Here is a 26,537-nt window from a genome sequence, read left to right as displayed (position 1 = left end):
TACCAGACAAGATTTCTGTAGATCTGCCAAGCTGAAAGGTGTCCTTTAGATTATTCCACGAAGGCTGTAGGAACGGTCCTGTCGTCCCAGCAAAGGTTGACTGTATTCCCCCAACAAAAGCTGTGGAACTATTCCTTTACTCCCCCAGCAAAGCTGTGAGAAGTGAAGCCTTTGTGCAAGTGGGAAAGAGAATCCCACACGTCATGCTGCTAGGCTCCAAACAGTGAGACTAAACAAAAGTCCTCCTTTGCCTCCAAAACCCTGGGAAAAGGGCGGGTCTAAAGACTCTAACGATGATTGCCAGATTGCTGGCCCTATGACTGCAACTTGGGGAAGCTATCTGAATGCAAAAAGCATGGCTTAAATAAATTCATACAAACTAGCAGTGCAAGAAAAAGAGGTTCAAATGCCCTGGCACTACCGTGCCAGCACAGGGATTCTCAATCTTACACTACTTTTTGAGATGTGTGGTCTGTATATAACTGAATCCTGGGGAAAACAATTTCTTGTCTTGGAGCAGAATGTAGGGAGCTAAGATTACAGAGTTCAAAGTGTCAAGTTTTCCATGTCAGATCTTCACCACATCGCTCATGATGGAAAGCAGGCAAGAGACAGAGGCTGAAAGAAATTCTAGGCAGAGGGTATGAATGGCCTACTTTCCTAGCCACTTTCATCTTGAGATCCCGGAGTTCACTTCCTTCGCTCTTTTCTCAGAAAAAGGAAAAGAAGGAAGAAACCAGTGATAATCTTGCTCAGGAAAAGTCCAATCCAGAGGCCAAAAGGGTAGGAGACGGAGTGTACCAGTCGATCTGTTGGGAAAAGACAGTGCATCAGCTCATGAATTTCATACAGCTGAATTATTTGTCAAGTTATCTTGCACCACTCTGAATATTTATATGCAATGGCAACATGTTTAAATTCCAAGTGATATTGTACTCAAGTACCCCTATTCCACATTATGGTGATGGTGATGGTGATGATGATTATTATTACTAGCCATCCCCGGCCACGCATTGCTGTGGCTCAGTCTGGTGATCTGGAAAATAATGAGAAGTTGTTGATTTCAAATATATGTAATGTCTTTATGCTTGTGAGTAAACCATATTTCTTGCTGTTTCTTTGTCAGTGTTGATGTGGAGATTGTCTGGTTTGTTTACTTTGGAACATGCAACATATCATTGTCCTTCTTTATGAGTCCCTTTCAAATCTGTGATACTATATCTCTCTCTGTGTGAATCATATCTATCTATATCTATATCTATGGCTGGATGGCTCTTTGTCAGGAGGGCTTTGATTACGTTTTTTTGCCCCGGTGAAGGGAGCTGGACTGGATGGCCTTAAGTATTTTCTGTTGGTCAAGGGGGTTCTGTGTGGGAAGTCATGGGAGTCCTGTGTGCCAAGTTTGGTTCAATTCCATCATTGGTGGAGTTCGGAATGCTCTTTGATTGTAGGTGAACTATAAATCCCAAGAACTACAACTCCCAAATGACAAAATCATTTTTTGAGTGATGGTCGCTCCTTGGGTTAGCAGTAGGGCTGGGCAACCACGGAAAAATTTGTTTCTAAAATCGATTCGTTTTTTTGGGGTTTTTTGCATTTCGATTTTTAAAAGAATTCTGAAATATTTCTTTAAAAAAGTTCGATATTTACGAAATTTTGTAAATTACAAAACAATACAAAACAATAACGAAACAATTACGAATCGATTTGTTAATGGCGGACGTGACCGCGCAATACGCTAAAAAACCTCCAAATGGGACAGGGGGAACTTCTGAAGCCTCCCTCTCCCTCTGTTGTTGACTGTTGGTGTGATATTTATAATTTTTTTCACTGATTAAACAAACAACAACTATAAAACTTGCCCCAGACATGCGGAAATAATAACGAAACGACCTCAAACCAATAACGAAACGAATACAAAATGAATTCGAAACAATTACGAAACGAATTTAAACATTTGTTTCGTTTTTTAGTTGCTCCTGAATGGTTCGTTATCGCTTCGTTATAAAAAAAAATAACGATTTTTTAACGAATTACGAAATTACGAAACGAAACCGCCCAGCCCTAGTTAGCAGGTGTCTTGTGGCCAAATTTGTTGGCAATTCGTCCAGAGGTTTTGGAGTAATGTTAATCCCAAAAACGAACATTACATTTTTATATGGACTAGCCGGCCCCTGCCACTTGTTGCTGTGGCCTTCATGGGGGTTCGGTGTGGGAGGTTTGTCCCAATTCTATCATTGGTGGGGTTCAGAATGCTCTGTGATTGTAGGTGAACTATAAATCCCAGCAACTACAACTCCCAAATGTCAAGATTCTATTTTCCCCAAACTCCACCAGTGTTCACATTTGGGCATATTGCGTATTTGTGTGGAGCCTGGTCCAGATCCATCATTGTTTGAGTCCACAGTGATCTCTGGATGTAGGTGAACTACAACTCCAAAACCAAAGGACACTGCCCACCAAACCTTTCCAGTATTTTCTGTTGGTCATGGGAGAACTGTGTGCCAAGTTGGGTTCAATTCCATCGTTGGCGGGGTTCAGAATGCTCTTTGATTGTAGGTGAACATCCCAGCAACTACAACTCCCAAATGACAAAATCAAAAAAATTTTTGAGTGAAGAACATACATTGGGTTGTTAGGTGTCTTGTGTCCAAATTTGACATCAATTTGTCCAGTGGTTTTTGAGTTCTGTTAATCCCACAAACGAACGTTACATTTTTATTTATATAGATTACTATTATTATTGTGGTTTTGACCTTTGAAGGTATGATTCTTCACGGATCCAACTGAAACTGTTCTTTCTAAGAATCAGTTCTCCAATGTGGTCTTATGGTCAACTTTGTCTACACTGCCAGCTGCAAGACAGCTTCTTGTGAGCTGTTGTGCTGCATTTCTTTCTGAACTGTTTGTAGTTGCCTTTGACGGCATCTCTTGGCGAATGGCTCTTTTCAAACTCATGCCCTGAGTGGACTGAAATGAAGCAAGCAAGAGTCCAACAGAAACACCCGCTGCCTCCAGAGGCTGGGGATAAAAGGAATCATAGAATCATAGAATCAAAGAGTTGGAAGAGACCTCATGGGCCATCCAGTCCAACCCCATTCTGCCAAGAAGCAGGAAAATTGCATTCAAATCACCCCTGACAGATGGCCATCCAGCCTCTGTTTAAAAGCTTCTAAAGAAGGAGCCTCCACCACACTCCGGGGCAGAGAGTTCCACTGCTGAACGGCTCTCACAGTCAGGAAGTTCTTCCTCATATTCAGATGGAATCTCCTCTCTTGTAGTTTGAAGCCATTGTTCCGCATCCTAGTCTCCAAGGAAGCAGAAAACAAGCTTGCTCCCTCCTCCCTGTGGCTTCCTCTCACATATTTATACATGGCTATCATATCTCCTCTCAGCCTTCTCTACTTCAGGCTAAACATGCCCAGCTCCTTAAGCCGCTCCTCATAGGGCTTGTTCTCCAGACCTTTTATCATTTTAGTCGCTCTCCTCTGGACACATTCCAGCTTGTCAATATCTCTCTTGAATTGTGGTGCCCAGAATTGGACACAATATTCCAGGTGTGGTCTAACTAAAGCAGAATAGAGCATGGGGAGCATTACTTCCCTAGATCTAGACAGGATGCTCCTAGTGTCTGCAAGGAAGATGCCTGCAAGGGCCTCAGCCACACAATACCTATCAAAGAGCCAAGGAAACATCAGCAAGGAGCTGGAAGGAAGAGGCAGAGTTTGTTGCTGTGAGCTGTTTACAGCATCTGCTTCTCGTGAGCTGTCTTGGAGCATTTGTTTGTGAGCTGTTTGTAGCTGCCTTTGACCCCAGCTCCTGGCGGATGGCTCTTTGCAGATTCAGGCTCTTTCCAGCTGTACAGGAAGGATGGGAGCTGAAGTTCAACAACATTTGTCAATCTGCACATGTTTTGTCCTGCCACAGAAGCTATTGGAGACTTCTGTACATCATCAGCATTGAGTTCATGTATGCAGAAATGGAGTTGTGTGTGAAGTGCAAGTGCACTGCGCATTCAGATGGGTGTTTACATGTTGTGTGATGTGCATTGCGCATGCAAATATGGCTGCATGTTCAGTTGTGCCCCCGGTGGCGCAGTGGGTTAAAGCACTGAGCTGCTGAGCTTGTTGATCGAAAGGTCGCAGATTCAATTCCGGGGAGCGGTGTGAGCTTCTGCTGTCAGCCCTGGCTTCTGCCAACCTAGCAGTTCGAAAACATGCAAATGTGAGTAGATCAATAGGTACCGCTCCGGCAGGAAGGTAACGGCGCTCCATGCAGTCATGCCGGCCACATGACCTTGAAGGTGTCTACGGACAACGCTGGCTCTTCGGCTTAGAAATGGATATGAGCACCACACCCCAGAGTCAGACATGACTGGACTTAATGTCAAGGGACTACCTTTACCTCAGTTGTGCCACAGTGCAATCCACTAACGAGGCAAACATTGCTGTGCCGCTGCCAAAGTCCATGGGTTAACGCTTCATCTCCCTGATGTAGGATCCCAGCCAATATTGCAGTGAGATGAGATGGGACAAGAAGTGAAGATGTATGCAAGGATAAATGGTTTTTTAGATGGAGCAATGGCACGGATCAGAGAGGCTGCAGACTCAAGCTTGGCTCCAAGAAGCAACTTCAAAAGGGGGACAGAATATTCACAGAGATTGTACAACTTGGATCTCCTGGGACTTGGTGATCTACAGCCCGGATGTGGTAACAGAGAAGATCCTGTTTCTTGGTTCCACCAACTCTTAACTGAGAATGGTGGGAAGTCCAAAAGGGCATCTCTGGATGAGTTGATAAACATGGTCTCAGTGGTTGAGACAGGAATACGCAAAGGTAATACTCTATTTAAACACTTGTCCACTTTCATCAGTATGCTCTTCAACTTGGTATCTTCCAGATGTGTTGGAGAACAACTCCTCTCCAAAATTCAGCCTCAAGCACAACTCGGAGGGCACCAAGTTGGGGAAGACTGGTCTGTATTTAAAGATGATTATGTCCAATTCTGGGCACCACAATTCAAGAGAGATATTGACAAGCTGGAATGCGTCCAGAGGAGAGCGACTAAAATGATAAAAGGTCTGGAGAACAAGCCCTATGAGGAGCGGCTTAAGGAGCTGGGCATGTTTAGCCTGAAGAAGAGAAGGCTGAGAGGGGATATGATAGTCATGTATAAATATGTGAGAGGAAGCCACAGGGAGGAGGGAGAAAGCTTGTTTTCTGCTTCCTTAGAGACTAGGACGCGGAACAATGGCTTCAAACTACAAGAGAGGAGATTCCATCTGAACATGAGGAAGAACTTCCTGACTGTGAGAGCCGTTCAGCAGTGGAACTCTCTGCCCCGGAGTGTGGTGGAGGCTCCTTCTTTGGAAGCTTTTAAACAGAGGCTGGATGGCCATCTATCAGGGGTGATTTGAATGCATTATTCCTGCTTCTTGGCAGAATGGGGTTGGACTGGATGGCCCATGAGGTCTCTTCCAGCTCTTTGATTCTATGATTCTATGATTGCAGTGAGATGAGATGGAACAAGAAGTGACAGAAGATGTAAGCACAGATAAATAATTTCCTAGATGGAGCAATGGCATGGATCAGAGAGGCTGCAGACTCAAGCTTGGCTCAAAGAAGCAAACAACTTCAGAAGGGGAATTAAATATTCACAGAGATGGGACAACTTGGATCTCCTGGGACTTGGTGATCTACAGCCCGGATGTGGTAACAGAGAAGGCCCTGTTTCTTGGTTCCACCAACTCTTAACTGAGAATGGTGGGAAATCCAAAAGGGCATCTCTGGGTGAATTGATAGACATGGTCTCAGTGGTTGAGACAGGAATATGCAAAGGTAATACTCTATTTAAACATTTGTCCACTTTCACCAGTATGCTCTTCAACTTGGTACCTTCCAGATGTGTTGGAGAACAACTCCTCTCCAAAAATCAGCCTCAATCAGCCGGAAGGCACCAAGTTGGGGAAGACTGGTCTGTATTTAAAGATGATTATGTCCAATTCTGGGCACCACAATTCAAGAGAGATATTGACAAGCTGGAATGTGTCCAGAGGAGAGCGACTAAAATGATAAAAGGTCTGGAGAACAAGCCCTATGAGGAGCGGCTTAAGGAGCTGGGCATGTTTAGCCTGAAGAAGAGAAGGCTGAGAGGGGATATGATAGCCATGTATAAATATGTGAGAGGAAGCCACAGGGAGGAGGGAGCAAGCTTGTTTTCTGCTTCCTTGGAGACTAGGACGCGGAACAATGGCTTCAAACTACAAGAGAGGAGATTCCATCTGAACACGAGGCTGGATGGCCATCTGTCAGCGGTGATTTGAACGCAATATTCCTGCTTCTTGGCAGCGGGTTGGACTGGATGGCCCATGAGGTCTCTTCCAACTCTTTGATTCTATGATTGTATGATTCTATCTCTATGGTTTCAGACCAGATCTCTCCCAAGTTCTCCCTTAGAGATTCTGGGGACTGAATCTGGGCTATTCTGCATACAAAGCATTTGCTCTACACCTAAGTAACAGCCTTCTCCTTTTAAGTACAGAGATCTGCTGTTTACATGGCTACATGCAGATACTCTCCACAACATAGCAGATGTATATCCAGTGCAAGATGACATGCAGAATAAACTGTCAATTTGCATGGATAGTCAGAATGGATTCAGCAGAGAGGGCAGAAATACCAAAGCACCAAATTTTGGTTGTTTCATTCCACACATTCACCTTCAGTGGGCTCGCTACTGTCGTTTAGGATGATCAACGTTGCTGTTTTGCTAACTGGAGGCTGAGAATTATGTCTGACCAGGCAAGTAAATATGGACAGATTCCTCTCTTCAGTCGCCTTCACCACCAGAGAGCTCTTGAGAGAGAACGTCCCATCCCAATGCTGGACCGGAGATTCATCAGTTACTGTTTCACTCTTGTCATTTTCAGGCCAGGTCACGACGACGTCATTTGGATAAAAATTCTCCACGTTGCAGGTGACAGTCACAGTATGGTTCAGGTGGACAGGAGGAGGCGGGTCGATTTCCACTTGGATGTTAGGCGGAACTGTGCAAGCAAAGCCAAACACATTGTGTCAAAACATTACAATTAATTTAGGGATTTTTTTTGGATTCTAAGCAGGGTTGGGCAAACTTTGACCCTCCAGGTGTTTTGGACTTCAACTCCCACATTTTCTAAAGGAAGTCCCTCACACTTCCTTTCCCCCCATCAAATTCCTGATTGTGGCAGAATGATAATTCCCTCAGAAAAACTCAGGTGAGGCTGGATGCATAACCCGTCTCCTTTCCTTGCTATCCCTCACTTATCATGTAGATGCAAATACAAACCAAAAAATCTGTTCTCAAACATCTTGGATAAATGAGACTCAACCTGTGCTATCTACTTTATTTCTTCCTTTTCTAGTACTGTTTAAATGTTTCTTTTTGATGTATTGTCGAAGGCTTTCATGGCTGGAATCACTAGGTTCTTGTAGGTTTTTTCGGGCTATAGGGCCATGTTCTAGAGGCATTTCTCCTGACGTTTCGCCTGCATCTATGGCAAGCATCCTCAGAGGTAGTGAGGTCTGTTGGAAATAGGAAAATGGGTTTATATATCTGGAATGACTGGGGTGGGGCAAAGGACTCTTGTGTGCTGAAGCTAGGTGTGAATGTTTCAGCTGACCACCTTCATTAGCATTTGAAGGCCTGGCTGAGCCTGGGAAAATGTTCTGTTGAGAGGTGTTAAGATGTGCCTGGTTGTTTCCTCTCTGCTGTTTAGCTGTTGTAATTTTAGAGTTTTCTAATACTGGTAGCCAGATTTTGTTCATTTTCATGGTCTCTTCCCTTTCTGTTGAAAGGAAGAGACCATGTTTCTTTTTGATTTAATGCATGGCTGCATTTTGTTGCTGTTGATTTTTGGCTGCAAGTGAAGAAGTGCCTCTTATTTTCAAAAGGCAGAAGCTTCATTACATTGGGTCAAACCAGAGGTCCATGGAGCCCAGAAGGTGACAACTCTGGGCCCTTCCACACAGCCATATAACCCAGAATATCAAGGCGGAAAATGCCACAGTATCTGCATTGAACTGGTTATCTGAGTCCACGCTGCCATATATCCCAGCTCACAGCAGAAAATGTGGGATTTTATTCACTTGTGTGGAAGGGGCCTCTAAGTGGCTTTCCAAAGTCCCTGGTGAGATTTTTCTTATATCCTTACCTGGAGGCCTATGGCATTCAATCTATGGTAGTCAATCCTGTTGGTCTACCACAGGCATCTCAAACTGTGGACCTCCAACTCCCAGAAGGCCTAGCCACCTTGTTCAATGGTCAGGAATTCTGGGAGTCAGAGGATTGGAGTTGGAGGGTGCCTGGTCTATCATCTAAACACTAATCACAACTAATTCCACTTATCTTTTGAAACTAGATGTGATGGGCGTGTTCAGACTGTTGTGGTGATGATATTCAATTTCTACTGAGATAGAAGCCAAAGACATAGCCATGTTAACCAGGGATATCGGTATGCAAAGGGATCCTGTAGCACCGTATAGACTAATTGAGAGAAAGAATGAAGCAGGCTTTATCTAGGAAGGCTTCTGCCATCAACTTTGTTCACTTTCGGCTGCTCCAGGATCCCCTTGCATGCTAATTTCTATTGGGTTTGTTATTTTGAAAGATGATCAATAGTCTGGAAAGTAAGCCTTGTGAGGAATGACTGAGGGGAATGGGTATGTTTCTCATAGAGCACAAAAGGTTGAGAGGGGACGGAATAGTCAGCTTTAAATATCTAAATGGATAGCATAAAGAAAATAAACTTTTTTCTGTTGCTGAAGATAAGCCAGTGGATTCAAATGACAAGAACATATTCCACCTAAATATTAGGAAGAACTCTTTTACTGTAAGAGGAGACCTGATTGTCTTGGGGACTTGTGGATTCTCCTTTAAACAGAGCCTGAGTGGGCACCTTTTAAACAGTGCTGTATTTGTGGATTCTTGCATGGCAGTTGGACTTGAAAGTCCCTATAGTCCCTTCCAACTCCAAGATTTTCCAATTCTGTATGTACCATGTCCATATCACTTAGGAATGGAGGCAATTTATAAAGGTAAACAACAACAAAGACACCAAGTCCCAAAGGTCTAATCTAAAGTAACACTCAGTTCTTTCTCCGTGACATGCAATATGCACCAGCCCTACCCCTTTTTTGCAATCGTATCCCATCAGGAACCCCGAGCCCTTCCAGTCCCAGTACCTCGGAGGACATCCCCAAGACTAAAGCTCTGCTTCAAGGGACTTCTCAAAGTGTTGTGTTCGATCTGGCAGATGAGCTGCGACTTTGCGTCCTCTTTCGTGAGCTGCACCTCCACGGAGCTCCAAACCTCATAGGAGATGCTCTCTCCTTCCGGGCGAACGGTGGTCCGCAAGGGCTGGATGGGCCTCGAGTCCTTCAACCAGGTGACTGTAATGTCTCGGGGGGAGAACTGGTCAGAGGTACAATTGAAAATCACTGAGGCCCCCACCTCAACTCGATTGATGGGTGCTTGGATAAGTGGATGTGAAGGTGTAGCTACAAGAAGAAGGGAGAGAGAAATCACACATCAATATAATGTCCCCAGTGAACTCTTGAGAGAGAACAACCCATCTGACTTCTGGAACATGGCTTCATTGGTTCTCATTTCACTTTTTTTATTCTCAGACCAGAAGACTTCTATGTCATTTGGATAAAAATCCTCCATATTGCAGGTGAGGGTCACCACATCATTCAGATGGGCAGAAAGAGACGGGTCAATTTCCAATTGGACAATTAGGTGGAACCATGCAAACAAAGCCAAAGAAATCAGTGTCAAGACCTTAAGATTCATCCGAGGGCATCTCTTTTGGATTCAAAGTAGGGCTGGACTGGGATTCATTTCAGCTTTGACTTTGACTCTTCTGATGTGCCTTTGGAGAGTGACCACTTATCCCATTTCTGTTTGTTCCATTTACAGTGTTGCACCTATGATGCACTTTCCCCCATCCTAAACTAAAAGCCTAACCCCACTGTTCATCCTTTTTGGGCTCCTCTCAATTACCCTTTTTCTTTTCGTACCTCATCTAGGGTTTTATCATTTTACCTTGTCCATTTGGCCTGTCCATTGTGTTCAATTTTATATGATGTCAATTTGCTTTATTTTATTTTGCTACTGTATGTATTTTATTCTGATGCAATTTTTGTTGTCTGTATTTTGTATTTTAGTTTGTTGTATTGTATCTTTGGGCTTGGCCTCATGTTAGCCGCCCTGAGTCCCCTTCGGGTGATATGGTGGTGGGGTATAAATAAAGATTATTATTATTATTATTATTATTATTATTATTATTATTATTATTATTATTATTCTGCCTTGTAGCTGGAGATAAATTTTGTTTCAAGTATTAGCCTATGCCCCTTGTAAAGAGGGTCAAGAGATCAGGGTCTCTTATTGCTCCTGTGTGACAGGAATATGCGAGGGTGTTACAAGTGATGAGAGAGAAAGGTGTGTGTATATGGTAGGTTTGCTGCCACCACCCCAAATCATTGATTGAGGAATTAACTTGTTGTAGTACTTGAGGTAAAATGTCCCTATACACCGGCTCTTCTTTTTGGCTTCCTTTCTTGTGACTGAACTGCAGAGATGTAGAGGCTGACTGGAACTAGCTTTATATGACAAAACAAGGCTGAGGCAGATTAAAAGTAAACTAGAGAACAGGTTTATTGAAATATTTGAAACAGACAACTCATTACTGAGTGTCAGGAACCGGTTTCCAGGCCTTGAGTCTTGGCGCAAAAAACCAGGATCCTGACATGTGATGCTGCCGATCAGGTGATTAGCGATCGAGGGGTGCAGTTTACGGCACGTTTCTGGGAAAAGTTCATGCAACTGATGGGGGTGGAAAGGACCCTGAGTTCAGCGTTCCATCCCATGACCAATGGGGGGGTCGAGCGCACTCAGCAGACGTTGGGATTATTCCTAAGGACATACACAAATCATTGCCAGAACGACTGGGCAGATCTTATCCCATATGCAGAAGTCGCATATAATGGAGCCTGTCACGCATCCACGGGGAAATCCCCCTTTGAAATAGTCTACGGTATGGAGGTAGCCCCTTTGCCGAAACTGCCGAGTTGGGAGGAGGAGGAACCGTGGGGAAAGGAGGGGTGGCCAGACAAGGTGAGGGCGAGTTGGGAGGAGGTAGTGAAATCACTCAGAGAAGCCCAACGGAGGTATAAGTTATTTGCGGATAGAAAAAGAAGGGAAGGAGACAGATTGGAGGAAGGGGATTTAGTATGGTTGAGCACCAAAAATCTCAAGCTGAATACCCCGTCCAGGAAGTTATCTCCCAAATACATCGGGCCGTTTAGAATCTCCAGTAAAATCAATGATGTCACATATACGTTGCAACTACCGAAGGTTTTGGGGAAGATACACCCAACGTTTCACTGTAGCTTGTTGAAAAAGTATCAAGGTTCGCTGGATGAAGAAGGAATATGGTAGTGACATGTATTTCCATTCCAGGAAGAGGAGGAGGAGGAGGAGGACGTCATGTCAGGAACCGGTTTCCAGGCCTTGAGTCTTGGCGCAAAAACCAGGATCCTGACATGTGATGCTGATAAGAATGTGCAGCTGGTGGCCTTGGGGGGGAAGCAGTTGGCATTTGGCGGGGAATATTGCGTGGGACTCTCGGTTGGCGGGAAAGGGGAATTCAATTATGAGGGAGGGTATATAAGGGTTGAACCGCGGCTGCCGGCCAATCCTGGCTTTCTTCGTGTATGAATGTCCAGCAGTAAAAGTTCCTGATTGATTACGGATTGGCGTCCTGTGTCGTTATTGGGAGCGGCTGCTGTGAGCTTACAACTGAGAGGTACAAATGCGTAGTTGGTTACTGAGCCACAGACTTATAAAACAAATGGTTTCTATAGAAGGAGTAACTTTTCTTTAGCGTGAGCTACTTTCCGCACACTATCCTATAACAAGTGACAGTGTGTTTCTTAGACCAGCCGCCCTGGCTGCCTGTGAGAGTAACTAGGTTCCTTCTAGACTACTCTGCACTATAGGGAAATAAACCCACTTGTATTCTCTCTCAATACAAGTCAACAAGTCTTCCCTTTGACTGCCCAAGCCAAAGTACACTGAAGCATTTGTCCCCTATTATTCCCTGTCATTCCAATTCTCAACTCACTCAGAAACTCACTTCTCCCTGCCTGAAATCTCAATCCTATCTCTTTCGGATCAAATCCCTCTTCTTTCTCTTAGATCAAAACCATCTCTCCCTAAGATCAAATCATTCTCCTCCCTCTGACAGAAAGTACAGCCTTTTACACACTCCTTCAACTCATTCTCTAGGGGTCTGATCCTATCAGGAGTTAGCTGACTCCTCCCCTTGCCTCCCTGCCTTTACCAACATGTTAGCTATCCCGAGCTGCCTTCTCAACATGGAGGCCCACTCACTGACTCCCAGGCTGCAGCCTACGAAGCAAAGGTATGAGTTCACTACACCCCTCCACTGAAATGTCACAGAAATCATCAAACATATGTACAATCAGATTTGGTTGTACAATTATTTATACCTTAACATTACCTAACCCTCTATCCCCCACCCGTGAACCCCACCCCCTGACCTCCGACACCCCTCAAAACAGGATCGCATTCCAAAACAACAACTACCCAAATATCTTCTTTCACTGAATCCCCTTTATGGCAATCTTCAAGTTTACCTTAGTCTTCTTTTCCAAATACCCAAGTGCCAGCCTCCATTTATTTGCAAATTCTTTATTATCTCCTCCTCTGCTGCTATTTGTCAGCTTGGCCATTTGGATATAGTCTGCTAACTTATCTCTCCAATCATTAATAGATAACTCTTTTTCCCCTTTCCAAGTTTTGGCTATTATTAGTCTTGCCGCAACAAAGCAATATTGACAAATTTCTTCATCTCCTGCACTGATACATGTTCTAAATAATCCTAAAAGGCACATTTCCGGGTTTTTCTTAACTTTTTTGTTAATCATATTGTTTGTTTCCTTCACCACTTTTTCCCAAAATTCTTTAACTATATTACACATCCACCATACATGGAAAAATGAACCCTTCGCCTTCTTACATCTCCAGCAAGTTCCTTGTCCTGTTTTCTCTATTTTAGCCAATAATTCTGGAGTTATGTAGGTTCTATAAAACATTTTAAACATATTTTCTCTAATTGAGCTGGCCACTGAAAATTTAAACCCCTTTTTCCACAAATGTTCCCATTCTTCCAAATCAATATTTCTGCCTAAATCTTTGGACCACGTAATCATAACAGGTTTTATCTGGTTATCTATTAAATTGTATTCTAAGATAAATTTATAGAGCCTTGATATGAGGCCTTTGTTGCCCTTCTCAAAAATAAGTTCTAGCTCTGACTTTTTAGAGGCAGTTCCTACCTTTACATCCTTCCTAAATCTATCATGCAATTGAAAGAAGCAAAACCAATCTTTTATCCCCAATTCTTCTCTACCTTTAAGTGTCCATTGCCCTTTCTCTTTAACTAAATATTCTTCAAAAGTTCTAGATTCAGAATGTGTGGCCAGTCTCTGCACAGCTTCCAGTGGGCACAGCCATAAGGGGATTTTGGGCTCTATCCCCTTCTTGTACCTTTTCCACGTTGCCAAAAGGCTGGCTCTTATTATATGTCTATTGAATTCTTTATTCGCCCTGTCCTTTTCATCCCATAGATAGGCATGGGACTCTTTTGTAATTTTTTTTGCATATGTTTTCTTTGTTTTCTTTTTTCCTTTTGTTTGTTTGTTTTGTTTTCTGCATACACTATAAAACAATAAAAATTATTTTAAAAAAATGAAATGTCACAGAAATGATGCAGGGAACGTTGAACTGGTTGCAATTCTAGATGCAATTTTGGCCTGAGGCACCTTTTGTAAGAGGAAATGGCCCTTGTTTACAGCACCTTTGTATGAGGAATGGGTAAGGGAGCTGTTATATTTCGCAGGGAGCAGAGAAGACTGACAGGTGGCACACCAGCCACCCTTAAATATCTGAATCGAGAAGATGGAGTGAGCTTTTTATTTATTTTTATTTTTTGGCAAGAAGGAATTTTAGTGATACAGCTTTATGTCAAAGGTAACCATGAAAGAACTTCCTAGTGCAAAAGGGAAACTGAGGAAAATACAAAAGGGGAGAAAATGTCAAAGAAAAGAAGAGATAGAAACTGCCTTGAAAAATGAATAATGGCGGGGGATTTGAATGAAGTAATTTCACCAGTAATAGATAGAAAATCAGATAGAATAATCCAAGGAAAAGGAGGAAAACTTTTCAAACATTTTTGATGTGATGGATATTAGAAGATGCTTGGAGAACTTGACATGGAAATACCCCAGATTGCACATTTACTCTGAGAGCCACAAATACCTGTCAAGAATGAATATATATCTAGTTTTAAAAATGCTAGCTACAAGAATTAAGGATATACATAATCAATTGCCCAATAATCTGTTCTGACCAGGTGACTGTAATGTTGCAACCTGCTGTGATGCAACCTGAGCCCTGCCACATGCACAATGGAGGACCTCCTTGAGGCAACACCAGAGGCACTCCAAGAGGCCAGCTACTGGTCAAAGGACATTTAATCAACTGCCAAGCTTGCAAACTTTGTGTTTTGTTTGTTAGTTTGTTTGTTAAAAATGCAATACAACTGTTTGGTTTGCTCCTGACACAATAAATAAATAAATAAATAAATAAATAAATAAATAAATAAAATGTAAAAATGCATTCCTGTCTATGGGCTTTCGATAATTATTGACAATCAATTTATTGTTGTTTTAAATAACCAAAACATCTAAGTAAGCTATATTGTTTGAATTGATATGGCCCATACATTTAATCTGTGGATGAATGGTACTTACCCATATTAATAACTCTAGTGCTGTTTGTTGGTTATGCATAATGATAAACACATCATCTATGTACCTACAATATTTTATCATGCTGTCAAACACCAGCTTTTCTATGGGATTCAACATGGAATTTGTTTCCAAATCATATATAAACAAATTAGCAATAGGTAAAGGTAAAGGTTTTCCCCTGACATTAAGTCTTGTCGTGTCTAACTCTGGAGGTTAGTGCTCATCTCCATTTCTAAGCCGAAGAGCCGGCTTTGTCCGTAGACACCTCCAAGATAATGGTTCTCCATGCATTCATGTGGCCAGCATGAATGCATGGAGCGCCATTACCTGCCCGCCAAAGCTCAAAGATTATTCAAAAGTTACATCCATAAACAGGAAAACAGGAACCACACTAAGGCAAAATCTCCAAAGAAATACAGTCTTGAACAGGAACATGAACCAGAAATCTTGAAATACATGAAACATGAAGATCATAAACAGGAGACTATCTCCTTATTTCAACATTGTTCCCACTAAAGGGAACAAAACATTCAGTTTAAACCCTCCAATTCACCCATGACATCATGACACATGCCCCTGCTTCTTCTCTTTTCTTTATCTCAAAGCCATTGAGAAAATCTTGTTATTTCACACACCCTAAGTTCCCAACTCTGATCTATTAGTTCTTGAAAACTCCCCAACATTGTCTTCCCCATTATCTTCCCAAGGCCTCTCAGGCCATTTCTCAAGGGAAGTGCTATTTCCACTTATAAGGGAACTGCTATTTTTCACCCAGTTGCCTGGGAACGATCCGAGGAATCCAAAATATCTACACCTGCCTCATCTGCCTGCAGTCCCAAAGTAGCTTCCACAGACTCCTCCTTTTGCAATCTATCATCCTCTGAAACTCATCCTCAGAACCCACAGAAATATCATCTGAGGCTTGCCAGGTTACAACATGTACAAAGAGGTGTGTAACATTGCAATAAATAGGTTTTTGTGGGTTTTTTCGGGCTATAGGGCCATGTTCTAGAGACATTTCTCCTGACGTTTCGCCTGCATCTATGGCAAGCATCCTCAGAGGTAGTGAGGTCTGTTGGAATTAGGACAATGGGTTTATATATCTGTGGAATGGCTGGGGTGGGGCCAAGAGCTCTTGCTCTGCTATGGCTGACTTCTCTGGTTGAAGTAGTCTGCAGTGCTTTTCATGTTCCTTGATTCGTGTTTGGGCAATGCTGCTGCGTTTGGTGGTCCCTATGTAGACTTGTCCACAGCTGCATGGTATACGGTAGACTCCTGCAGAGGTGAGAGGATCCCTCTTGTCCTTTGCTGAACGTAGCATTTGTTGGATTTTCTTGGTGGGTTTGTAGATTGTTTGTATGTTGTGTTTCCTCATCAGCTTCCCTATGCGATCAGTGGTTCCCTTGATGTATGGCAGGAACACTTTTCATCTGCACCTGATGAACCAACCTGGACACAGCATATTATTTGAGAACACACAAATGCTGGACCACTCCAACAACCACCATGTCAGACTACACAGAGAAACCATTGAAATCCACAAGCATGTGGACAATTTCAACAGAAAGGAGGAGACCATGAAAATGAACAAAATCTGGCTACCGGTATTAAAAAACTCTAAAATTACAACAGCAAAGCAGCAGAGAGGAAACAACCAGGCACATCTTAACAACTCTCAACAAAAGATTCCCCCAGGCTCAGCCAGGCCTTCAAATGCTAATGAAGGTGGTCAGTTGAAACATTCACACCTAGCTCCAGCAGAGAAGAGCTCTTGGCCCCACCCCAGCCATTCCACAGATATATAAACCCATTGTCCTAATTCTAACAGACCTCACAACCTCTGAGGATGCTTGCCATAGATGCAGGCAAAACATCAGGAGAAATGTCTCTAGAACATGGCCCTATAGCCTGAAAAAACCCACAAGAACCTAGTGATTCCAGCCATGAAAGTCTTCGACAATACATTGCAATAAATGATAAACCAATTTGTGAAATATAATGCAAAAAGGGATTAACAAAAAGAAATGAATTTGAAGCAATATGGAGCAAATCCTTAAAATATATATTTGTCAAGGGAAAAGGAATAAAACTAAATCAACATACATTACCATTTTCGAGAAGAGGTCAATTTAAGTATTATTAATATTAAGGATGAATAAATGTCCCATGTGCATGTGGAGATTATCTGTATAAAAATATACAATTAATTGATTTTTTTTTTTAAAAAAAAGAAAGCTTGAGCAGGACTTACCAATCACAGAAACGACGGTGCCTTCCCCAGCGGTTTCTTCCACCTCTGTTCCTGATGTCTTTTTGTATTTCACACAGTAATAGGTCCCAGCATCCTCAGGGCGAACGTTACTGATGGTGATGGAGAAGTCTATGGGGGATTCAGGAACAAGCCTTGTCACTCGAGGAGAGGAGTCTTTTAGAGTATAAATGGGTGGTTGGTTTCTGTCGGGGCCCCTGTACCACCGGACCCCTCCTGGCCTTCCAACCCCCTTCAGGATGCAATTCAGAGTGAACTCTTCCCCTGCGGACACCGACAAGGTCTCTGGAGTTTGTATTATCTCTGGTGTCTGGCCTCTGACACCTGCAACAAAGAGGAGAACTTCTTAAACATTTCCCACTCATGACCCTTTTCCACACAAGAAATCTTTTCAGGTCCCCTTTCTGTCTGAAACTGTTTTGCGCAAAATTGGGTCTATCAAATAAAAACCAAATATTTACTGATAATAAATAAGCATTTGCAGAGTTTGCTAAACAAGCTGATTTCCTTTTTAGGAAAATAGTGGTGAATCCATGAAGTCCCTATGGGGGACGTGGAGAACCCATTGCTCCACGACCTACATTTATTTATTTACTTACATACTATATTTATATATCACCCCTCTCAGCCCGCAGGCGACTTAGGGCAGTGTACATCACCGGCCTTACTATGACCTCCATCCCATCGGAGGAAGTGCCACCCCCCTCCAGCTTCCCCCCCCCCCTCCCCATTGGTCCTAAGGCAACACGGGAAGTCTCCCGTTTTGCCGTGGTGCGGCTATATGCTGCTTGCTCTCCATTTTTAGCATGGAGCTCAGCCAGAAGTCTCTGTACCTTGTATTATGCCATTGCGCCTGGGGGCTATTATTCTCAATAAAGGAGGGATGGACGTGGCATCTTTTCCCCAGGGGATTGCTTCTTGCCCTCCTATAGGAAACTGGAACTCCCAAAAACCCAAAACGCTGTAAATAGCTCAAGGTAAGTTTTATTTATCACAAAGTCATTTCTTCAAAGCAATGAGCTGGAAGACTTTAGAAGGGTGAAGGAAAACATACATTACAGTCTCAATTAGCTCTGGGTTCAAGGGGTTTGAAGCTGAGAAGCCTCACCAAGTTTCCTCTTTCCTCAATGGCTGTGAATGCCAGAGCAAACCACAACCCCAGTTCAGATGGCCTATGTTTTGAAGACTCAGGATCTTCCTCTGGTGCCAAAAGAACCGGCTTGAAGGTGCTTAGGATCTCCTCAATATTATCCAGGACGATCTGGACATAAAGCATGAGTCCCAAGGGTAAAAAACCTCAGAATTGGTGCTAAGAGGTAACTTAAATCAGGGTCCTTTAGAATCAAGTCTTTTACTCACGTCCATGTGGTATGAACTCTGATGGCAGAATGAAGCAGGGTAAAAAGGGGCAGGATTAAGCATGATACAACAGTTTAAATCTTACAACTAACAGTTCTATACATAGGTGGCACCACTCGTGCTGTCACATGTATCGAAAGGTTCTGTGTTGAAAGTGGAGAGCAAGTGACATTCGATGAGCAAATCAGCCTATCAGATGAGGTTGGAAACGTGGCAGGCAGACTGCAATAATAGCATGATAACAGTGGGTCTTAACATCATGATGTCATCCTTTTCTGTTGGTTTGGATCAGGGGAGAGATTGTTGGAAGGCTTGCAGGACTGCGGCAAGTAAAGCCCAGTTCTTCCTCACCTAGGTATTGGGCTACCTCTGTACCAAGTTTGGAAACTCCAGTTAGCTGAAAACATTGGTCTCTATTACATGTAGAAGTGATCATACCATATTAAAATCACTCCGCCGGCTGCCAATTAGTTTCTGAGCAAAGAGATTCCCACTCTCCTGCTTCACTTTGCCTGTGTCACAACTAATAAATAAAGTACCAGTTAAAAAAAAATCTTTCAATGAATTTAAATAAGAAAAATGTAATTTGTACTATTTGTTCAAAAATATATATAAGATAAAGGCTACTAATCTATTTCCACATGTTCAGTTACAATCTTTATAAGTAATTCCCTGGAAGCACAGAAAGTAGTATACCATTAATTCAAGTTTTGGCACAAGTTGGGTTACGTGACTATCATTAGCCATACAAGATAGTTTGCGGTCCCATTCATATGGCCAATATGGCCAATGGCCAAATGGCCAATCTGACTTTTTGCACTTACCAGGAAGTTGGAAAAGAAAGATAAACAGCTGAAACAGATGTAGAACTTGAGACCAGAGATGTGTGAGAGCCATTGTAGGAGAAGGCAGAATTTGGCTCGGTCTCTGCTCTTTCTTGTATTTTCATTCTCTTCTTCAGAAGGAGGAAGCCACATCACTTCTTCTTAGCGGACAAAAGAGGAAATGATGTGGTTTCTTCCTTCTAAATCATAGCAGTCTTATAGTCTATCCAGTGTCCTCATGAGACAGGCTGATTTACCCAATGTATGCCACTTCTCTTTCACAACAGAGTTCTTCTCACAATGCATATGTGGTGAAAGAGGAGAGGAAGCGGCGAATGCCGTTACAGCAACAACACGCAAGGCTTTCCTTAGAAGCAATGGGGGAGGCCAGGCAGCAATGTTTTCCCCCTCCCACCCATGGAATGAGGGTCAAAGTAAGGCAGGTGATATGGGATGTGACGTAACCAGTCCTTCACACCCCCTGCTGGGACTCCCATGGATTTGTCACAATGTGTGGCGAATCCATAGTCTAATTGGATAAGGTCCCAGGAGTGTGATATATACCTTTCAAGTCCTCAAAAGCACTGTAATGGAACTGAACGAACCAAAGTTAGAAAAAGCAGGAGTATCCCCTCCCATTCAGGAAGGAGCAATACAAATTGTGTCTTCTTGTTTATCTTTTGTAGTGCCTAATTTGGTAGAAGGCAGAGCTGAGCTTAAGCCAATGTAAGTAGAAGATTTTATTATATGACCAAATATGGGAAACTTGACTTAGGCTAGAACTGTGACCAGAGATGTTTACAAGGAGATATAAATGCCCTCTGGAACATGCGGACGGTGTTCACTTTGAGCTGAGTAACAGCTGATACCGTATGCCTTCACAGCTGTGAATAAAGAAGTTTCTTTCTCTTTGAACTGCCTGAGACTGTTTTTAGGTGTGCCAGGACGAGCTGAGAACTCAGGACAGTGATGGATAGTCTCAGGAGCTATAAATCCATCACTTCAGAACAATTCCCCCTTTGAAACATATATGAGTTGGGTCGATCCTTCTTGTGCTTCCAGTACTGAATTTGTAGGCTATCTTGCAAGATTTGTAGGTCCTGTTGCTCCTCCCAGTTAATACACAAAATGCTCTGTTGCAATATTTTTGTGTTCAGGAAGCTGTGATGATGCCCAGCCCTAAAACCTACTGGAGAAAAACAAGTTGCAGGGGAGAATATCTTTACATAACAGGATTACTATATATCTTCATATATAAGTCAAGGACAGGCCTTGGAGCCAAAATTATGGATTTTGATATGACCCATGCAAAAAGCGACGGTCATTCTATAGAGAAGGGAAAGCACCAGTGCCAGTCCAGATGTATTTATTTATCTTGTCGGAAGCAAATTGAGGGTACAGTTAAGATGCATTTAAAAATGCATTGAAGTCTTCTGCCAACAGTTGACAAAACAGGCACAGAGAAGAGATGTAGTAGTCATGGGCAATTTCAACTATCCCGATATTTGCTGGAAAACAAACTCAGCCAAGAGTACAAGGTCCAACAAATTCCTCGCTTGCCTTGCAGACAATTTCATGGTCGAGAAGGTAGAAGAGGCAACAAGGGGGTTGGCTACTCTTCATCTCATCCTAACAAATGCGGAGGACCTGATCGATGCGGTTGAAGTGGTCGGATCCCTAGGCACAAGTGACCATGTGCTCCTGCAATTCGAGGTACAAAGGAAGGCCGAAACTAAGACAAGTCAAACCTGCATTTTGGACTTTAGGAGAGCTGATTTCCGAAAAATGAAGGAAACACTGAGCAACATTCCATGGATACAGATACTAAAAGACAAGGGAGTTATGGCTGGATGGGAATTTCTCAAGAGTGAAATACTCAAGGCGCAATTGCAAACTGTGCCAACAAAGAAAAAAAATAGAAGTGCAAAGAAGCCAGAATGGATGTCCAAAAAACTTCTAACTGTGCTAAAACACAAAAGGGACATGCACAAGAAGTGGAAAAAGGGAGAAATCACCAAAGAAGAATTCAAACAAATAGCCAACACCTGTAGGGAAAAGGTCCGCAAGGCTAAAGCACAAAACGAGCTCAGGCTAGCCAGGGACATTAAAAACAATAAAAAGGGCTTCTTTTCTTATGTCAGTAGAAAAAGGAAAAACAAGAAGGCGATAGGGCCTCTTCGAGGAGAAGATGGAGCAATGCTGACAGGGGGTAGGGAAAAGGCAAAACTACGTAATGCCTTCTTTGCCTCTGTCTTCTCACAAAAAGAAAGTCATCTTCAACCTCAGCAAGATGGATTAGAGGACATCCAACCCCAAATTTGGAAACAAGTCATCCAGGAATACCTGGCCGCTCTAAATGAAGCCACCCTAAACACAGTAAAAAAAGCTCACCCAGATTCTTTTCTTTTTTTACTGTGTTTAAGGGGGCTTCTGGGGAGGGGGTTGGTATTTCCAGTTTTCCGGGCTAATTTAGCCCAGAAAACTGTGGGAATACTGTCTGGCCTTCAGTATTTTGCAGTCCAGATACCTGAAGTAGTGGGTTTATCCCGTGCCTTCCAAGAAGAAGCAGAATAAACCCACTATCAAATTAATTCGCCACAAACTAGTGTTTTCTTGGTTTGTGGCAGATTAATTCCGGTTTGCCCAGAATGTTGTCTGGACAGCCCCCTTCTTATTGCGGAAGTTTCTGCAATAAAGGGGCTGTCTAAATCTGTCCAAGGAAACCTGAATTCAAGGCACGGGCTTAAGAAACCACCCTTCCTGGGATCCTTTCCCTTCTGTCTTTCAGGGAGACCTGGGCTTAAGGCAAGGGCTTAAGGAAACACCCTTTCTGGGACTGTTTTCCTTCTAGTGGCTGCCTCCCTCTCTGCACTCCATGTGCAGCTGAAAGAAAGTGAAAGCAGACATTTTTCAGCAGCCACTGTTCTGTTCAACATCTATGTTAGACCCCTTGCTAGTTTGGCTCAGAGTTTCGGCCTGGACTGCTACCAATATGCAGACGATACCCAACTCCTTCTGCGCCTGGAGCCAGGAGCAACGTCAATTCCATACAATTTCACCTTATGTCTGGAGGCTCTGTCGAACTGGCTACGTGCTAGCAGACTGAAGGTGAATCCGGTGAAGACTGAGATTCTCTTGCATGGCCACCCGGCAGGTCTGACTCCTCCATTACCCACCTTCGATGGTGCCGCCCTATCTCCATCGACCACTGTTAAGAGCTTAGGTGTCATCCTGGATTCACAGCTGACAATGGAAGCTCAGGTCACTGCTACCAGCAAACAGGCCTTTTTCCATCTACGACAAGCGAGGCAACTGGCACCCTACCTATCTGACGAGGCCCTGGCAACTGTCATCCATGCCACGGTCACGTCTAGGCTGGACTATTGCAATGCCCTGTATGTGGGCCTTCCGATATCTGCGACCCATAAGCTTCGTATTGTTCAGAATGCGGCAGCCAGGCTACTCACAAGAACGCCCATGAAATGCCATATAACACCAGTGCTGCAACATTTACATTGGCTTCCAACTGAATACCGTGGCCTGTATAAGATGCTAGTTCAGACCTTTAAAACTCTTTACGGCCAGGGTCCATCGTACCTTAGGGACCACCTCTCCTTCTCCCATCATCAGAGGTTGCAGCGACCAGCCCAACGTGACTTACTCCATATACCGGGTCCTAGAGAAGTGCACTTGGAAAGGACCAGGCGCAGATGGGCGTTATCTATTTCTGCCCCTGCCTTGTGGGATTCCTTGCCACCCTACATGAGAGCCATGCGTGACTTAGGGCCTTTTACTCTCGCACTTAAGACCTGGCTTTTTACTAGAGCATTCGATCTCTGTTAATTTTTAATTTTTGTATGTATGTATTTTATCTTTTATAATTTAGCTGTAAATCGCCTGGAGCATTCTCGGATGGAGGGCGATTAATAAGTTATTAAATGATGATGTTGATGATGTTGATGATGATAAAAACACGGCTGTGGAGCACTTGCTGTCACTGGCGTATAAATAAGCCAAATACTATTTTTTTAAAATGAATCCAGGCACAACCCTAGTATGTATACCTTCAGGGAAATAGCTGGGTGCATCTCTGCTTGTCTCCCTGTTTTCCAACAACAGAGAAATGAGAGTGCTGGGGAAGTTAAGCTACCTACAAGGTGAGTTTTGTAGACTGCATTGGAAGCTATGGGGATAATAATATAATATAATAATAATTTTATTTCTTACCCACCTCTTCCCATGGTTCAAGATGTAGCTACATGATATTGTTGGGTGATTCCAGCTCTATAAGAACCATGGGTTAGGAAGCCTGGCATGTCATGCTCCCCAAAGGACCAAATAAGACACAGATGAGATGAAGGCAAAGAACAGAGGCATTTATTCATTTTGGGCAAAGTGGATGTCAGCAGAAACTGGGCTACAAAAACTGACATACCTCAGTGCAAACGTACAGAAACATTTATAGGACTTTGACAAAGGACTTCTACTGCCTAGAGTGTTGCCTGGTCCAGATTGTGGCAGGAAAGGATCTGCAAGCTTTTTTTTTTTTTGTTGTTGTGTCAGGAGCGACTTGAGAAACTGCAAGTCGCTTCTGTTGTGAGAGAATTGGCCGTCTGCAAGGACGTTGCCCAGGGGATGCCCAGATTATTTGAAGTTTTATCATCCTTGTGGGAGGCTTCTCTCATGTCCCCGCATGAGGAGCTAGAGCTGATAGAGGGAGCTCATCCGCCTCTCCGTGGATTCGAACCTGCGACCTGTTGGTCTTCAGTCCTGCCGGCACAGGGCTTTAACCCACTGCGCCATCAGGGGCTCCATCTGCAAGCTGGTGAAGTGGGATGCACTGCTGTAACTGTTGCTGGGTTTGAAGGGAATTTTAATAGATTCTCATTGCTCAGTTTAAAGTTTTGTGATCATTGCTTATTCTACCTCTCATGGTTGTCGGAAGAGAAAGAATGTGGGCAAATTTATTTATTTATTCACCACATTTATATACCGCCCCTCTCAGGCCAGAGGCGACTTGGAGCGGTTCACAATTGGCAACAATTTGATGCCTCAACAATTATAACAAATAAAACGATCATCAAATACTGTTAAAAACATTATCATACAACATAAGAATATAAAAAAACTGTATAAAGCCTTAAAAACATTATCATGAGCGTCTCCATGTCAAGTCAATATTCAATTGCATCGTCAAGTGGTTCCATGATTTTATATAACTATGCTGTATTTGGAAAGGCCTGTTCAAAAAGCAAGGTTTTCACTGTTCTTTGAAAAGTTAGGAGGGAGGGGGACAATCTTATATCCCTAGGCAGGGCGTTCCACAGTCAAGAGGCCACCACAGAGAAGACCCCGTCTCTCGTCCCTGCCAAACGCATCTGCGAGGAAGGCGGGACCGAGAGCAGGGCCTCCCCAGAAGATCTTAACATCCTAGATGGTTCATAAGGAGAGATACATTCGGATAGGTAAGTTGAAGCAATGGGTGCTAATGATGTGTGAAGACAATGGGTGGCAATGGCTGTTTGCCAGTATGAATGAGTTTCCAGGAGAAGGGCAGAGGTCAAGAACTGTACAACTTCTGTGACTTTTGGTTTGTCTCAAATGTTAGATGTATGAAGGCATTGTTGGGGGATAATGCCTTCCACATGAAAGCATGGTGGGTTCTCCCTAATGAGTGCTTGTGAAACTTGCCTATCCAGCCTAAAAGACATCTCTGGAGGTTAGCTCAAATTAGGTTTCTGAGTGAAAAGTTGCCTTGAACTTGGCTATTGAGAATTCTCCATGGCTATGGGTTTTAGGGTCCTCCTTGGGATCCTGGGGTTTCGATAATATGTGTAATGGTGCATCCATACTGTGTAGAGTGAATGCAGTTTGACACCACTTTAATTGTATTGGCTTAATATTGTGAAAGCATGGATGTTGTAGTTTTCAAGGTCTTTAGCCTTCTATGTTAAGGAATGCTAGTTGTGTTGTCACACGCTGGGCCTATAGCAATTGGCTTGTGCCCAGCGGGAAGCCGGGGTGCCTCAGCTGAGAGGCTCTAAGGATTTTCCTATACAAAAGTCTTTAGGAGCTTAAAAAGTTAAACAAAGTTCTTTATTATTGCTTAGGTCTTCAACAAACAATCAAATACTTTTTAGATCTTCAACAAGTCAAACAAATGCTTCTTATCTTGCCCACAAAGGACAGGCAACTGGCTTCATGAACTGTTTCTTTTCTTTAAGAGGAAAACCCTTTTTAACCACTCCCTGGGGCAATCTGTTTTCTAGGCTCTGCTGGTTTGGGCCCTACTCCTGGCTCCAGTTGCTTCTGGTTACCCGAGTAGACCTACCAGCCAAGACTTTGTAGATTTTCCAACTGGAGTCCTTTTGGAATTTTTCCACGAATGATGTGGAGCTGTTTCTTTAGTCCCAACAAGGGTTGTGCTGTCAAACTGTTTTCCTTAGAGGCTTTAGGGCTGTTTCCCCCGGATATTGTGAGAAACGAAGCTTCTCTACAGGTGGGGAAAGCTCATGTCCTGTAACTGGGCTTCCAAAATTGTAAGACTGTCTGAAGTCTTTCTTTTCCCTCCCAGAGCCCTGGGGAAAGGGGCAAAACCAAAAACTTAACTATGGTTGATGGGTCATTGGCCCTATAATTGCAAACCAAAGGAAGCCACCTTATTGCAAAATGCATGGAACCTTGGAATACATGCAAACACTCAGAGAAAGAAAAGGAAGTTGGAGCTCCTGGTACAGCCGTACCAGCACACTAGTTTCTCACCAAACTACAGCTCAAAGGATCCCATAGCATTCCATCATGGGAGTTAAAGTGGTGTCAAACTGCATTGATTTTACAGGATTGATGCACCCTTTCTCTTACAGCACAGGATAATGGCCAGTGCTTAAAGCTGGCATACAGGTCAGAAGAGCAAAGGTTTGTATTATTTCATCTTCTAAAACACAAGGATTACAGACTTGAAGACATCAAGTTTTCCATGGCAGAGCTTTCCATCCCATGATGGAAAGCCAGCAAAGAAATCCTAGGCGGCGAGTTTGAATGCTCCATTTTCTCGGGCCCTCCCAAGTCTCCATTCTGGAGTTGACTTGCTATGTTCTTTTCTCAGAAACAAGCAAAGGAGGAAGGAACCGGTGAGAATCTTGCTCAGGAAAAGTCCAACCCAGAGGCCAATGGGGTAGGAGTACAGCTGGTGATCTGTTGGAAAA

General features: G+C 43.2%; 1 protein-coding gene across 1 annotated transcript; it reads right to left on the bottom strand.

Moving 5' to 3' along the window:
• Window positions 1–400: 400 nt before the first annotated feature.
• LOC132773012 (signal-regulatory protein beta-1) lies at window positions 401–19,437 on the bottom strand. The gene is made up of 5 exons (XM_067468260.1): window positions 19,333–19,437; window positions 17,132–17,473; window positions 9,223–9,537; window positions 6,720–7,046; window positions 401–809 (listed from the first exon to the last, which is right to left on the bottom strand). Exons 1-5 carry the CDS (start codon window positions 19,403–19,405, stop codon window positions 691–693), a joined length of 1,176 nt encoding a protein of 391 aa, XP_067324361.1. The 5' UTR covers window positions 19,406–19,437; the 3' UTR covers window positions 401–690.
• Window positions 19,438–26,537: the final 7,100 nt, after the last annotated feature.

Source organism: Anolis sagrei, chromosome 4, assembly GCF_037176765.1.
Source record: "Anolis sagrei isolate rAnoSag1 chromosome 4, rAnoSag1.mat, whole genome shotgun sequence".
NCBI classification, from domain to species: Eukaryota; Metazoa; Chordata; class Lepidosauria; order Squamata; family Dactyloidae; genus Anolis; species Anolis sagrei.
The sequence above is the reverse complement of the archived record's forward strand: the minus strand, read 5'-3'. Positions and strand labels throughout refer to the sequence as shown.

Excerpts from the sequence above, each read along its gene's own strand:
- LOC132773012 (XM_067468260.1), bottom strand. The coding sequence starts at position 19,405 with ATGGCTCTCACACATCTCTGGTCTCAAGTTCTACATCTGTTTCAGCTG. Across the intron at positions 9,538-17,131 it reads CACCGTCGTTTCTGTGATTG|CTACACCTTCACATCCACTT; the intron begins GTAAGTCCTGCT and ends TTCTTCTTGTAG. Across the intron at positions 810-6,719 it reads CAGTAGCGAGCCCACTGAAG|ATCGACTGGTACACTCCGTC; the intron begins GTGAATGTGTGG and ends TTTTCCCAACAG.